The sequence below is a fragment of the Pezoporus occidentalis genome, unplaced genomic scaffold, assembly GCF_034315485.1.
Source record: "Pezoporus occidentalis ecotype Australia unplaced genomic scaffold, CSIRO_AGI_Poc_V1 ctg200, whole genome shotgun sequence".
NCBI classification, from domain to species: Eukaryota; Metazoa; Chordata; class Aves; order Psittaciformes; family Psittacidae; genus Pezoporus; species Pezoporus occidentalis.
Window position 1 is genome coordinate 1,515,630 of NW_026913857.1, and position 14,371 is coordinate 1,530,000.

At 47.4% G+C, this 14,371-nt stretch overlaps 1 protein-coding gene across 4 annotated transcripts in view; it reads right to left on the bottom strand.

Moving 5' to 3' along the window:
• The window catches only part of SAMD4A (sterile alpha motif domain containing 4A), a 101,351-nt gene that overhangs the window by 86,077 nt on the left and 903 nt on the right, over window positions 1–14,371 (bottom strand). For all 4 annotated transcript variants that reach the window (XM_062618466.1, XM_062618464.1, XM_062618465.1 and 1 more), the window contains exon 2: window positions 14,044–14,371. This exon is cut by the window's right edge and continues 265 nt beyond it. In XM_062618466.1, the coding sequence (XP_062474450.1) occupies window positions 14,044–14,239 (196 nt within the window). In that variant the 5' untranslated portion in view covers window positions 14,240–14,371. The remainder of the gene's footprint in view (window positions 1–14,043) is intronic.

The window sequence follows — 14,371 nt, forward strand, 5'->3', positions numbered from 1 at the left end:
AATGGCACCTTTGCCACATCCTGTCCTCTTGCCATGCATCCCTCTCAGGCAAAAAGCACACACAAAAGCAAACAAAATTAAATTAAACCTTGGCTTTTATAGGGTTCCCTCTTTTCATACAAAAAAAAAAAGACACAACCATCCCCAAGCACATTTTTATTTACTGAGATTCCAGCAGCCTCATTTCCTGCTACATCCCTCTTGAAGGCAGGAGTACTGCTGCACTAATTGCAAGCCTATTGAGAAACAGGCTACCCTCTGCTTTCAAACTGGAATTAGTTATGCTCAGTTTGACCTTGCATTATTTTGAAGCGCTGCAACACTAAAAGGAAATTAGAGCGACTTGTTAAATCCTTTGAAAGGTAAAGCAACCTTACTGCTCCAGGTTCACATGCAAAAAACCAACCAAAACAAAAGCCAGCAAAACAAACCAAAATCAAGTTCTTAAATCATGACTACTACTTTGATGTGGTAGGATTTAGCCTTGCATTTTAAATTAATTCATTTCTCATTTACTTGAGCAATCATACTAGATTTAACGAGCTCTCCCTACGAAAACTTCAGCCACAAAGAACTGCATTTGCTTATGCTACACCTAGGAAGGAAATCCTAAAACATCGCATGCTTCTTAACAGCCAGATTACTAGTTTTCAGGCCTCCCTGCCAGATGCAGTTTTAATCTCTGTGTATAATAAAGCAAGGTGTAATTGTACAGGTAAAGTGAACCAAAATATGCACACCAGATGGGAAAAAAAAAAAAAACAACCCCCAACTTGATTATGTTTTGTAGAGCTGGCAACTAATGGAGCTGGAAGCTGAATTCAGCTCTGCAGGCACTGGCAGAGGAAGAAGGTGCTGCATGGTATAAATGAAGAGCTTCATCACCCCACAGCCACAGCTCACAGGCTCCCGTTTCTCCTCCTGGTTCCCTGCATGGGAGCACGCCAGGTTGTGTATGGGCAACACATCCTTGCGCTTGTTCATGCTTGCAGAGCATGAACAGGCAAGATCCCAGGCTGCTATGCAACTTCTTGTCAACAGTGACTTCACACTGTCCTTTGGTGCATGGGATTTACTCAGCCCTCTGGACTTACACTGGTCTGGCTCTCAAGCCACCTCCTAACCCATTATGCAGGTTCTTCGCTATCCACCATCAGCAGATTTCATCACCCTGGTAAACCAGACACTGCCACCCTCATATGAAAGCTCACACCCACTCAAAGAGTAAAATTCATTGTGAACCATCGATCACCTCTGGAAAGCCCCAGATAAGGTAAGCACTGCTCAGAGTCACAATCCTGGGCTTTCACCAGCAGCAACAGGACCATGGGAAGCAAATCCCAGCCAGTGGGACCACAGGATGAGATACAGCTGCAGCTCTGCATCCAGGGCTCAACATCTGCACATCATCCCTATTTCTACCAACCCTGGACCATCCAAGAGCCATGCACCCAGGGAAGAAAGGTGCATGTGCCAAGCTTTTGCAGCCAGGCAGGTCTGCAGCAAAGAGCTCTGCCTCTCTGCACCCACGCCATCCTACACTGCCTCCCCTACTCCCCAACAGCTTTTGCCAACACCATCTATTTGTTAACTCAAGACCACCTTGATTTGCCTTCACAGAAAACAGAGATTCAGTATCACAAAGGGTTTTCTCCAGATCGAGGAGACTGCTCCCAGATTTAATGGTCCTAGCAGGATCAGAGAGGTTGCTCCCATTTTTCCACCAGTGCTAAGAGGCCAAATTCAGCAGGATAAAGTCAGAATAATTACATTCAAACCCTCAAGAAGTTGTTTTTTTTTCATCTGTTCCACCAGTGAGCCAGACTCATCCACTGGAATTAAACCCAGCTAAAAGCATCATTAGCTTCAGCAAGGTGTTTCATCAAGCAGCAGACTACATCCCTCTTGGATTCATCCTCAAGGTGGGACTCTTACATTCAAATTCTGGCACAGGGTTCCAAGCCTGAACGATGCTGAGGGAGACTGAAAAGGATCCTGCATGTGAGCATCAGCTGTGCACAGGGACAGCGCTGCTTTCCCAGGCAGGATAGGGACAAGAGCCCAGGAATGCAAGAAGTCACTCAGAAGTGCTGCCTCATGGGAAAAGCTTTAGCAACCTTCCTTTTTTTCTTTTTTTTTTTTAAATAAAAGAAAATAAGCAAACAAAAGTCACCCCAGAGAAGGCACATCTGCCGAGATGTTTTCTGCAGGGGGTGCAAGCAGTGAAAGGGCTGGAGAACACCTCACGTGGATATGCAGCAATGTAAACAGCTCTGCCAAGACTCAAGCTGCAGGATAGGAATAAATAAACGCAGGGATAAATAAATATTGAAAGGGCCCTGCACACAGGTAGCCCAGGCACATTTCAGAGCTAGAGGAGGGTTTCCTTCCCCACCTGCCATATCTCAGTCAGGGCACGGTAAGCCGAAAGCCTCAGCAGGGCTGGGCTGCAACACAGACTGGGTTCTGTCCCTCTTGTGTGGCAGGACCCCCAGGTATTACACACTGAGAGTACCGAGCGCTCAGGGTAGGGGAAAAAACATGAACTACTTCTATGTTAAAAACAGAAAACAACTGAACATCAACGCTCACATCCAGTCTGTCTTTAGGAGGGATTTAAAGCACTTGGGCTGCTTCATTGCTTAATCCCACACCACACTTCCCCACTACCAACCAGTATCAACTTATAACAATGCAAAAGCATCTGCCCACATTTTTGCAATTATTTCAGAGCCAGCAAAGAGCACCCTTCCCTTTCTGTAAGGTTAATCAAAAGTTGCCAAAATCCTGAGAACAGTCAAACAATAGCTCTTCTGATGAAATTCCTCCACTCCATAGAGAAAGCAGGACCCTCCAGCTGCTGTCGCTTGTTCAGAGAGATCTCAGAGTGTCTACCTGCTCCCATAAAAAAAAGCGGGGAGAAAACCAAAAAAATATGACAAAGTGAAAGATTCAAGTGCAGCCTGCAGAAAATTAATGCAGAGTCCTGCCAATATAACTGCAACACAGAAGTTTGATTAATGCACCATTTGCTTTGTGTGAAATATAAACCTGGGACATCAGTGGAAGGAAGGCAACACCAGTCACCTGTCCCAGGGATAGAGACTTGCTATACTTATCAGTACAGAGACCACTTCTGGCAGCTCCATCCCTCTAAATAACTCATTCTCAGTGGAATCTCTCATCAGTCATGTATAAAAGCCAGGTAGCCAAGCTGGACAGCTGAATTACAGCAGCTATTATCCACGTATGCCTGAATACAAGCAGACACCTTTATTTATAAACGCTCTCTGCCTGAGATTTGACATCAGCTACAAAAAGCATTCAGCGTCCAACTGACTGCTTCAGAATAATGTTATGAAAGGTTAGCACACACAGTCCAAGAAGACACCTTTACACAGTGCTAAGAGCTATTGTTAAAAGAATTCATGCTGCCTCGATGACTCTTTTATCCGAGTAAGTTTAAGTAATTGATTTCCTGAACACACTCTGCTGCACACCCTTGCCTCTTTCTACTTGTATGTATTCAAATAAACATTTTTTTTTTCCCCTAGACCCAATTCTAAGACATTTAGAGTATTTCTTGGTTTATCAAGTCTATCCCTCTCCCTTCAGACCTCCTGGGTCTCTGTGCTTTCCAAGCTGCTGCTTCTTGCTTGATTTCCTTTAGGCTCACCCCAACCTGCAAGCCATGAGCACGGGCACACACGTTCCATGAAAGGGGGGAACATGCAGGTTATACAAGTGCAAAGCGATGGGGGAGGAAGAGTGTAGCAATTAAAAAAACCACACTGATTGCTCATGTTTAATTTTCTTCAGCTCTAAGTAGCAACCTCTGGTAACAGAAGGTAACCAAGTCCATGGCAAAAGCGTGAATTTTGTTTTACTTTGACAGCATCCCAGGAACAGCATATGCAAACACACCAAGGAGGACCCAGCTGGGCAAAGGAAGACTTTAAGCATACATATACTCACAGCAGACTCCTGACTCTGTTATAACCTGAAACAGAAGCTGGCACTTCTGCCAGGGCACAGAGATGGGACCCAGCTCCCCATAGAGCTGCAAGGGCTGTGCTGTGCCATCACAGAAATGGTGAGGAAGGGCCTTCTTTATCCTGTTCCTCATTTCTTAAATAAGGTTGATCAAAAGCATCCTTGTTTCACTCCCAAAAGCACCCTTCCTGTGCCCAGCACCTCCACCCCTTGAACCCATCCCTCCCACCACGCCCAAACCCAAAGCACCAGACTCACCAGCACAGCACTGAGCCCCAGCACAACTGTCTGGCTAAAAATCCCTGCAGATGATAAAAATCAGAGGGCTGACAGCAAGAGGAACAGCCAAATAACCTCAGGCATCGCTCCTCACAGCACCAACCGGCAGCTCCAGAGAGGCTTCCCAAGAACCCCCTGAGGGGCTGGCTGGTGGATGGGATCCCCATGGGGCCATCCTTGAGACCCCAGCACCAGCATCAGGAAGGAGCTGTGTGCTGCCTCTGCGTTCCTGAGTAAGTTGTTATGGTTACTGAAGGGTTTGGTTTTTAACCCTCTCCTCTTTTTAAAAGAATTCTTATCAGCTTAACATAATTCCATGAGTCAGTAACAATTCTTATCTCAAAAGGTCACTCAGGTAGTTTTAACTCTACATTTCATCTATGTTCGCATTATCTGGAGGGAAACAGCCTGAGGACTTTGTTGGTTGTGTTTTGGTTTTTTTTTAGTAATCCACTTTGGAACTGTAAGATTTAAAAGAAATACAAGCTACCAGAACCAAGCTGAGCCCCTGAGCAATTTGAACACACCGGGGAACAGACAGGGGAAAAAGGCAGAAAAATCACACTGAGGTATGCTGCATGAGAAACAAAGGGACTATCCCAACAGGAAAACTATGAAAACCAGGGAAATGTGCGAGTATAGACCACAGCTACTGCAGAAACACTATGTTCTGCTTGCAAATGTCAGATCAGCCAAGTTTCTCCACAACAAAAGTTGAGGGTTTTTTCCTCTACATTTGTCTCCTGATTTTCTTCCTTCTTCACTTCCCATTACAGACAGAGGGCAGAAGGAAGGGGGGAATGGGAAAAACCTGAGCACTTGAGAAATAAGAACTGAACTGTGAGGTTCAAGGGTGGGGTTTTTTTTTTGAAAACACAGATAACAAGAAAAATACAGTGGAATGGAAAGAGTTTTAAAGCATTTCAAGCTAAACCTGGTCAAACGCTGTTTTATTCACCCACTGAATTATAACAACAATTAAAGCTCATGCCCATACCCTCACCAGGCAAAAGTGTCGGAAAAGAGCAGGAGAAATAAGTAGTTAAAAGTAAGGCAGGTTTGTGGTTTGTCTGAAGCAAGTTCTAGCAAAAGAAAGAAAAGAGAGCAAGAAAAGGAAAAGAGAAATCTGGAACTAATTACTTGCAAGATCAGTAACAGAGAAAAAGCTTTTTAAAGCGCCCTGTGCTTCCACTGCAGGGTTGCCTTGCTCGAAAGCAAAGAGCAGAGCAAAGCTGCTGAATCCTGCAGATGACACTCACAACATTAACGTTACTTTAGGTAAAATAGTATCTTCAGGCATGATAGCTCAACACACTGGGCCATGTCCAGCTCCTGCAAGCATCAGGGAAGACTTGCTGGGATTGTGGCACAAGCTGGTTCAGTCCTTGATGCAACAGAAACACCAGCACCATCCATCTGTATCTCTCAGAAAGTCCCACACTCGCAACACAAAACCAACCATGAGTTTCTTGAAGCATGGTACTGGGAACAGGAGAAAGTCTTTCTGCCCCATGGCTTATTTTTATATATTAGAAGACAGTTTTCTGCATTAGAGCTCTGAAAAGGGCAACAGCTACTATTAAGAGTAGAAAAAAAAACATGATTATCACCCTGTTTTCCACTCAAAGATAAGAAGTCTACAGACTTCAGCAGCAATCAGAGCCTTTGGTTATGCCAAACAAGAGCTCTGAAGAAGGTGCTACACAGCTCTGCAAGCATACAGCCAGATCATAAAAAACATGCTATAACTCTTGACACCTTCACCAAAATCTTTGATACAACCATACCATGCCATGGAGCCACTGCATGCAAACACACAAAGTGCAAGCTGTGAATCACACATCAATGCTGATAAATCCTTCGCTTGCATCTCCTCTTGCTTAGACAGACGGGCTTGTCTCCTGCACAGAAAGGCTAGCAAAAGCCCAAGCCCTGTCCACACACAGGTTACACCTACCATGTACAAAGCAAATGGAGTTACTGCCTCCAGAACTGGTCCTCCCACACCGATCAAGCTCATTTTCTGCTCTTTACTCAGAATCAGAGCAGACTGAATTGCACAGCCATCACATAGTGGGTGAAACCAACCTCAGCTCTCTGCTCTGAGAAAAGAAACCCAGCTTGGTATCCCCATGTGCCAAAAATGCAACTCCCTCTGCCCATAAAATCCCTTCCAAAGAAAAGCCAGCATCACCTTCTCCAACAGGGAAACAATCCCAACCTTGTTTTGATGAGATCCTGACCTTCCATTTAACACATCTGCTGCAGAAGAGGAAGCAGTGCACAGGTGGAAAGTCAGGAATGGATCTGCTCGCTCCACTTTATTTGTGACTACAGGGGCCAAGATGGAAAGCCACCGGTTTCGCTGTTTGCCATTGCCAAACTCACACTCAGCAGTGACCTCGGAAAATCCCTGGGTCTCCTTCTTAGGACCAGAGGACTGCAAAGATAGGCACACCATTTTTTAAGAGAAAAAGGGCTAGCATGCAAACCCATGCATCCTCTGTATGAGGGCTTGCTGCCTCTTTTAGAGGCTTAACAGCTCCTGCATAACCAAGAGTTAGTAAAATAGCAATGGCCTTGTTTGTTCAGTGAAAATAGAAAGAAAACACAAAGGGCACATGCACACAATTCATATAATGGCTCATCCCAGCTGAAATCCTTGGTGTCAAGGCCCACTCCTGCATTTCTGCAGACAGAAAGGGTTGATGACTTATGACATGATGACTTATGCTTTGCCATGGTCTCCGACACTCACTTGGCACCATGCAAGAAGTGGTGAGAAGACTGGAGCGATCAGGTGGTAAGCCCAAAACACAGCCCAGCAGCCACTGTAATACATCAGCTCTTCCGTCTGATCAACCCAATCTTGAGGAGCTGTCAGCAATGACCCCTGGGGTTTGGATGCAGCATTAGTGCAAGGGGTGCCCTTTCTCCAAACAGTTATCTGCAGTAACATTAGACACAAGCACGAAGCTGGAGATCTAAAGCACTGACGAACACATCTTAAAATAAAGCAAGTGCTCACACTAATTACTATTTCAGTTACACTGACCACAAACATAACTCCCAGCTTGGTAAAAAGTTATTTAATTTGTGACCCATGAAAGCAAAGGTGTTTTTTAATGGAAAGAAAAAGAAAGGCCAAAGCTCAAGAAACTGTAGAAGATGGGTGGCTGATCTAATCCACAGAAACCTTCACCAACTGCTTCAAGGAAATTTTGGCTGACCATAGCATCAACTGTTTTAAAAGCAACCGACCCAAATGCAAACACGTAAAATCTAAGTGGCAAGTCAGGCATGCAGCTTCGTTCAGACGCTGAGGTCCAGCACACCAAAGGAAATAACTGTGCAGATGACCATGCACCTGCAATAGCCAAAGCTGCGAGCAGAGCACTTTCCCCCTTCATCCAATTAATTCCATTTGAAGCAAATGTAACTGCAAACTAGATTATTTTACCTGATGCTCTACAGTTGGTTCTTATTCAGCTCCTGATCTAAAACTAATGTTGACCTCTCCCATCAATCTGTACCTTGGCAGGTTGATGACTGCCACACATTGGCAACAATGCCCCATGTGGTTCCTCCCCTTCACATACAACCTCCCTACACTCACTGCTGTGGGGACAAGCTGATCCAGGCAGAGAACTTCTGCTCAGGTCTGATGATGCATCAAGTGATCTCTGCATCTTTTATATGGACACCGGTGGGATTTTTCCCAACTGTAGTCAGTGGGGAAATTAACCCTGGCATTGGGCCCCTTGCTGAGCCCTGCATTGTATGACAAAATGGTTAAAAGGACACTACAAAGCATGCAAAACTCTCTAGGAGAAAGCAGCCCACCCATGGGCAGACCTGTTTGCACCATACGATGCTCCAGGCAGCAAACCACACTGCTCTCATTAGTTAACCTTTTCCTCCCTCCATCCCATTTTAAGCCCTGCTACCTAAAAACAGTTTCCCCCAGCAAGCTCTGCCCTTTGGGAAGAGGCACACCAGCCACCTCATGACCCAGCCCTTTTAGCTCTGCCCCATGGGAGAGACCTCACTGTTCGTACTGCTGGTGCTTTGGGAGCGAGCCACGGAGAGCTTCTCCCTCCTCCTCCGACTGCGAGGGACGCGTGCCAGGAACCGCGAGGGAAGGCATTTCTAAGCAAACAGGAGAAGATACAGAAGAGTTAAACACAAGCCCAGAGGCGTCTCCTCTAGGTTTCCAGCAGCAGGGCGAGAGTGAAGGGGAGCCTTCTTCACGCTGCGCCATAGGCCTGCCTCCAGCCAGGGCAAGTGAGAGCCAAACACTGGCCTGCAGTGCTTCCCACAGCTACTCTGAAAAGCATCTTTAAAAACAAAACTATCTTTGGATTGCAAGGTAATACTGAGTGTGTAGCCTTGCTCAAAGCCCCTGGCTAACACTGCTCTGTACCACTACATCTGTCCCCTTGCTGCTCTCCAAAGAGCACAGCACAGATAGCTTTTAGCCCTCAAGTTTGCAAACAAAACCTGGGCAAGATGCATGGCAGCAGCTCAAGCAAACACAGGCAAATTAGAAGAAACCAGTGTCCAACAGCTCAGCCCATCTCTTCATTTAAGAGTCCCAGCTCATGATTTTTAATGTGCAGAGCTGGGAGGGCTGCTCACACCCCTGTTCAGGCAGGGACAAGTGTGGAAAGGGACCACATGATACCAACATCCAGCTTTGCACTCAGAACTTCCTATTGCTCTCACTGAGCAGATGGATTAGCTCCTAATCCCACCATCCTCCTCCTAGTATGCCTACTCACTCCTCCGGTCCCTGCCACGGGATAGCCCAGCTCTTGCACAGCCCAGGGGCACTTATGCTACAGCTCAGCACTGCAATGCACCAGCAAGCCAAGGAAAACAAAGAAAAAAAATGGGAACCACTTTCAAACTGGGCACTGGGATGACTTTTCCATCAGTGGGGGTCACTGCACGGTGAAGGGGTAGCAGCCTCCCAATGAGCTGAGAGACTATCTGCAACCAGGGTGGCATCCACAGTCATAAGGCTTGGAGCCACAACGACCCAAGGATACAAGAAGTGAGGAACATGTAATACCTTTTAACAGACCAGCTGGTACAGTTGGGAAAAAAAATAAAAGAAGAAACCACAACCACACAAGCTCTCCTTTGAGCTGGCGCACCTTTGTGCTTGGCCATTTTTCCAGCTGTATCACTTGGTCTAATTAAAGACATTACAGCTCTCTACAACCCTTGTCTCTTCCTCCGGCCAGTCCTTCCCAGGACAGGAAACCTAGGTCATTTTGATGTTCTCATTGTGAAACTTGACAGCCTGCTGAAACAAAATAAAGACTTTAGCCTTAACATGTGAAGTGGTTAATGTCCTGTGCACAGGGCAAAGAAAGCTTCAAGACCAGGAGCTTAAAGTTGTCACTCTGCTACTATCAGTGCAGGTGGGTATCTGGATGCCCAGAGGACCCACAGGAGACTTCAGGCATCTCTGTCAGCCAGCAGAGACCACAGGAGTGAGGAAGCCATGGCAGCTCCCACGGCAGGACTGGTGGGTCTGGATGTGGGACTACTCCAGAAAAACATCTCCAGTCACACCTCTGGCCATCAGAGAGGGGATGCCCAAGCAGGTGAAATCAGAAGCACATCCTGCACTCAACGCCAAGAGCCTATGGACCCCACATCTCCTCATGGGGTCTGTACCCTGCGGGGTGGCCATGCCTGGTGCCTCTCGGTGCCTCAGCCTCAGCCCCAGCCGGCAGCACAGGTTCTGCTCCCACCCAGGGGCACTCCTGCCTGACCTTTAGCGGTGGCTTGGAGAAGGTCGCCACGTCCTGACGGCTCCAAGCAGCTGGGACCGAAGCTGCCCAGCGAGGCCAGGCTGGAAGGAAGGAAGGAAGTTATAGCAGGCTTTTAAATAGCACTATGTAATACCTGAAACTTCTATTTCTGTGCAGGGATAATATGGTTTCAATATTCTTCTCCATCCATGGCAGGCCAAGCCATTTGTGCTCAAACTGAATTAGCAGCAACCCACATTCTTCACCAGCTAAACCATTAAAGCTCTGCGAGGCTACTCATAGCCGCCACACAGAATAACTACAAGCTGTACACCTCAGCTGATGAAACAACATATACAGATTTCCTCCGATGGTTGCTTCTCACTTCTATTTTACCTTTATAATCAAGCAACACCTTTTAAGTGCACTACAGATTGCAGGTGGTCTCGCAGTCATCTGCACAGCCCCACACCCTATATGTAGTCACCAAATCTCCAGTGTGCTCTTGAGACACCAGTGTAGATTTCTGCAAGATGCCTCTCATCTGCGGAGGGCAATGTGGTTATATCCACCCCTCCATGCTTGAGCAGGTACCCAAAGTACCACAGAAGCAGGAGGGTCCTCAGGGCTTTCTGAGGGTTCATAGCAGAACCACACTGGGTTTTCAATGCTAACTAGGAGGGCTATCATTATAAAAAATAACATCCCAGTTGGAAAAAAGATGGAACTCTTTCAAAATAAATATACTTGCTTCTCCATGTCAATTAACTGCTAAAAAGAGTTATTTTTTTTCCTTGATGTATTCCCCACCTCATCTGCCATACAGCAGACCTTTCATGTGGAGTCTACCAGGCAAGAACTAGCTGGGCACCTTTGTTCAGAGTTTTTCCTCCATGCCTGGTCTACACACACCTAACAGCTCATGAGCCCAGCTCCACTAGCTAGTGGGGATTTCATGCTCCTTTTGAGGCCCCTCTTGACCCCATTTGTTGGTAATGATACTGCCAAGGATGGTGCCCATCCACCAAGGAACACAGTAGGGCTGCTCCCTCCTTCTAATGGCTGCGAACTTGTGATACATTCAAGTCTTCCCAAAGGCCCAACCTTGTTGGGGCAAGCACCAGGTGCTTCACATATAAAACAACTCGCCTAACCCACTGTTAAGTCAATCTGGACACTTCCTCCAGCAAATCAGACCAGCACGTTGCATTCAGACTGGTGGTAATTAAATCACAGTGACACCCCTTGCCAGACAGAACATTTCACCCATTCCTCCACTGAAGGTGAAGACCCTCATGTCTTACAGCCAGCTCCTACATCCCATTTAGGCTGCACAACGCTGTCACCCCACAGTCCTTCACACACCACCATTGCTGCATCCCCAGCATCTACAAGGACGCTGGTGGGGTACCTTCAAGCAGGGAGCTACCATTTCCAAGCCAGTAAACTGCAGGAAAATGTAACACAAGCCACCTCAGCCCCCAGCCTGGGAGAGAATCAAGCCCAAATCAGTTACGCAAACAACAGGATAAAAACAGTGAAGAGTAACACAAGGTTAGATTATGCCTCTGCTTTTCAGAACAACCTGGTGTGATTCCACTGCCAGGCAAGCAAAAAATGCCAGGCTGCAAAATGAGTGCCAAACAGGAGCGATTTGAGAAATACAGGTGGTTTTAACAAGAAGGAAGTGTTAACACTGGAGACAAAAGCAGTTTTTCTAAGAGTTCTTGGTTGCAAATCTCAGCTATGTTTCCCTCCACTGCAAGGAGAACTGCTCAGCTCAGAAAAGTACGTCCTTCTCTGCAGGATGCATAGGTACGTCCATCTCATGGGAAAGCCATACAGAGGGGTGTCTGGTGAAAAAGAACAACCCAATAGACCCAGGTTTTGCTATCAGAGTTACAAACGCCCTGGAGGAACAGCTCGGTTTTGGAAGAAACATCAGGTGAAGTGCAAGCAGCTCTGCAAATGCATTAAGGGACAGGCGGGAGGCTGGGTGCTGAGCTTTGCTTGCAGGAGAAATCCTTGTGCCAAGTAAGGTCAGTGGGATTACAGGGGCAAGCAGGGATTGCTCGGATGAGTGGAGATGGAAAGAGCCCAACCCTTGGTTTCCACCCTGGCTTATACGGAGTGAATGCCACCACACAGGCAGCCATACATGACTTTGTATTTGGGAAGGCTTCAAGACACTGTTTCCCTTCGTAATTCATCTTTTCTGCAGTCAGCAGGTAAATCACACCTCTAATGACCAGGGGACACGGCTACTGCCAAAACCACAACGTGAATGAGAAATCACAATACTGATAAAAAAATACCAAATTTGAAATGGGCTGCTCACACTGACTTGCAGCAGTAATCGCAGCAACCTTGTGCTAAAGCCAGCAATGGGAAGCTGCAAATCTATCCCAGAGCAGCTGAGTTTAGAGAGCATGCTCCCTCCCTGCCCCCCCCGGGGCCTCCCCACCCAAATGGATGAGGTTTGGCCCTTCAGCTGTTTATAAAACCAGCAGTATTGCGCCCAGACACACTCGGCAGCATTCCTCCTTCTCATTCCTGTGAGCTATATAAGGGAACGGCCAATTCCAGCCTCGCTCCCCCGTAGCCAGCCCCGATCCCTTCGCACCGGAGCAGCCCCCAGCTTGGTTTCCTGCAGAAGGACTTAAATCTGTCCTCAGTGGAACACGGCACTGCGCTGGACCTTGTCATCAAATGGCAGCACAAGGCAGCTGCCAAATCCTGCCGGCTCAGAGCTCTAATAGGGAACAGCTGGAGAAGGACCCTGCATTCCTCCCGCCCCATCCACACCAGGGGCTCTGTTCAGGATCCAGGACTCCGCTCAGGATCCGGCCGCCACCAGCCCGCGAGATTCCCAAACCCACAAGATTTCCCCCCTGTCGCAAAATGCTCCCTGCACTGCTTCCACACACACAGCCCCAGAAGTGAGAACTCCCAGCATATCTCCCCCACCCCCTGGGGTTTTAAACAAAAGGGATGCTTTTCAACGGAGATGGGGAGTTGCTGTGCCTTCTTTTGCTGCTGTTTTGTTTGGAGGGGTTGGGGAAACAGAACTATGCACTTCAAGGCAGATTCTGCCTTCCCTACTTTCATTTCAGCATTTCAGAAACTCTGCCTAAAGCAACTCGCATCCCCACGTACATCTGCGCACACACACTTGGGAACATACATGTTTGCAGTGCACACACACCCATAAACAAACGCGTTAGCACGCAGCGCCATTCGCACATCCCTCGTGCCATTTTCATCCTGTTCCAACTCCAATTACTTCTGCGGAGTTGAGTCACTTGTAATGGGGTATAAATAAACCCGAAATACACTTTCGTAGCCACGCACGTCCTCTGTAATGCACCCTGTATGTTCAGTAATACACAGCAGGCTACTCGCATTTTCTTAGCGCTCCACTGAAACACAAGGGGGGTATTCAGAGCCGCAGGGAAAAAAATGCGTCCAAACAGGATCTGAATTATGAAATAGGAATTCCTACACTTAAAAAAAAATAAAATTAAATAAAAATGGTATAACCCAGCTGCCCAAGCCTTTAGAAAATAACAGTTCGCTTAAGGTAGCGATGGACTGCTTCTGCATGCTGCAGAACGCAAAGCAAGCCACGTTGTCCAAAAGAAGCCTAGAAAATCCAGACTCTACGTGACCTGACTTACTTATTTCACAGGAAACTGCATGGAAGGAGGAAGGGGGGGGGGGGGGGGGGAAGAGAGGGAGAGGGGAGATAAAAAACCCCTCCAATCATTCATGCTCCCGTAGTTACACCACGCCATAGACCAGAGTAGTTTGCTGTGAAAAACCAAACTGAAATCAGCCATCAGCCGTTTGCAAAACAAAAATGTAATGAGAGAAGCTGCAAACGCGATCAGGCTGGGGAGCCCTGGCTCCCGACCTTTTCCCTCGGGTGGGTTTTCTGTGGTTTTGTATTTAATTTTGCCTGCGTGAGAGCACCGTCTGAGAAGGAGCTGCAGCAAATAACACTCACCAGGGTTGTTGGCCTCCCCTTCGAGAATGTGGAGCTCGGTGCAGTCTGCCAGGGAGTGCTCCAGGCAGAGCTGGAGGAAGCGAGCTTGGGTCCGACTAACGCGTTTAAGCAGCGAGAGCAGCGCAACAGTCTGCTCGCACTCGTTCCAGCCCTTGAACCAGCCGGCCAACACGCCGACCTGGTCTCGAAACATCATGGTGAGCCGGCGGCCGGAGGAGACACCTCTGCGGGGGCACAGAATAAATAACCGGGAGAGCCTCCCCGCCCCGACGCCGCTTCCTCCCCTCCGCGCCGGGTCAGGGTTGAAAAATAACAATAATCGAAATTA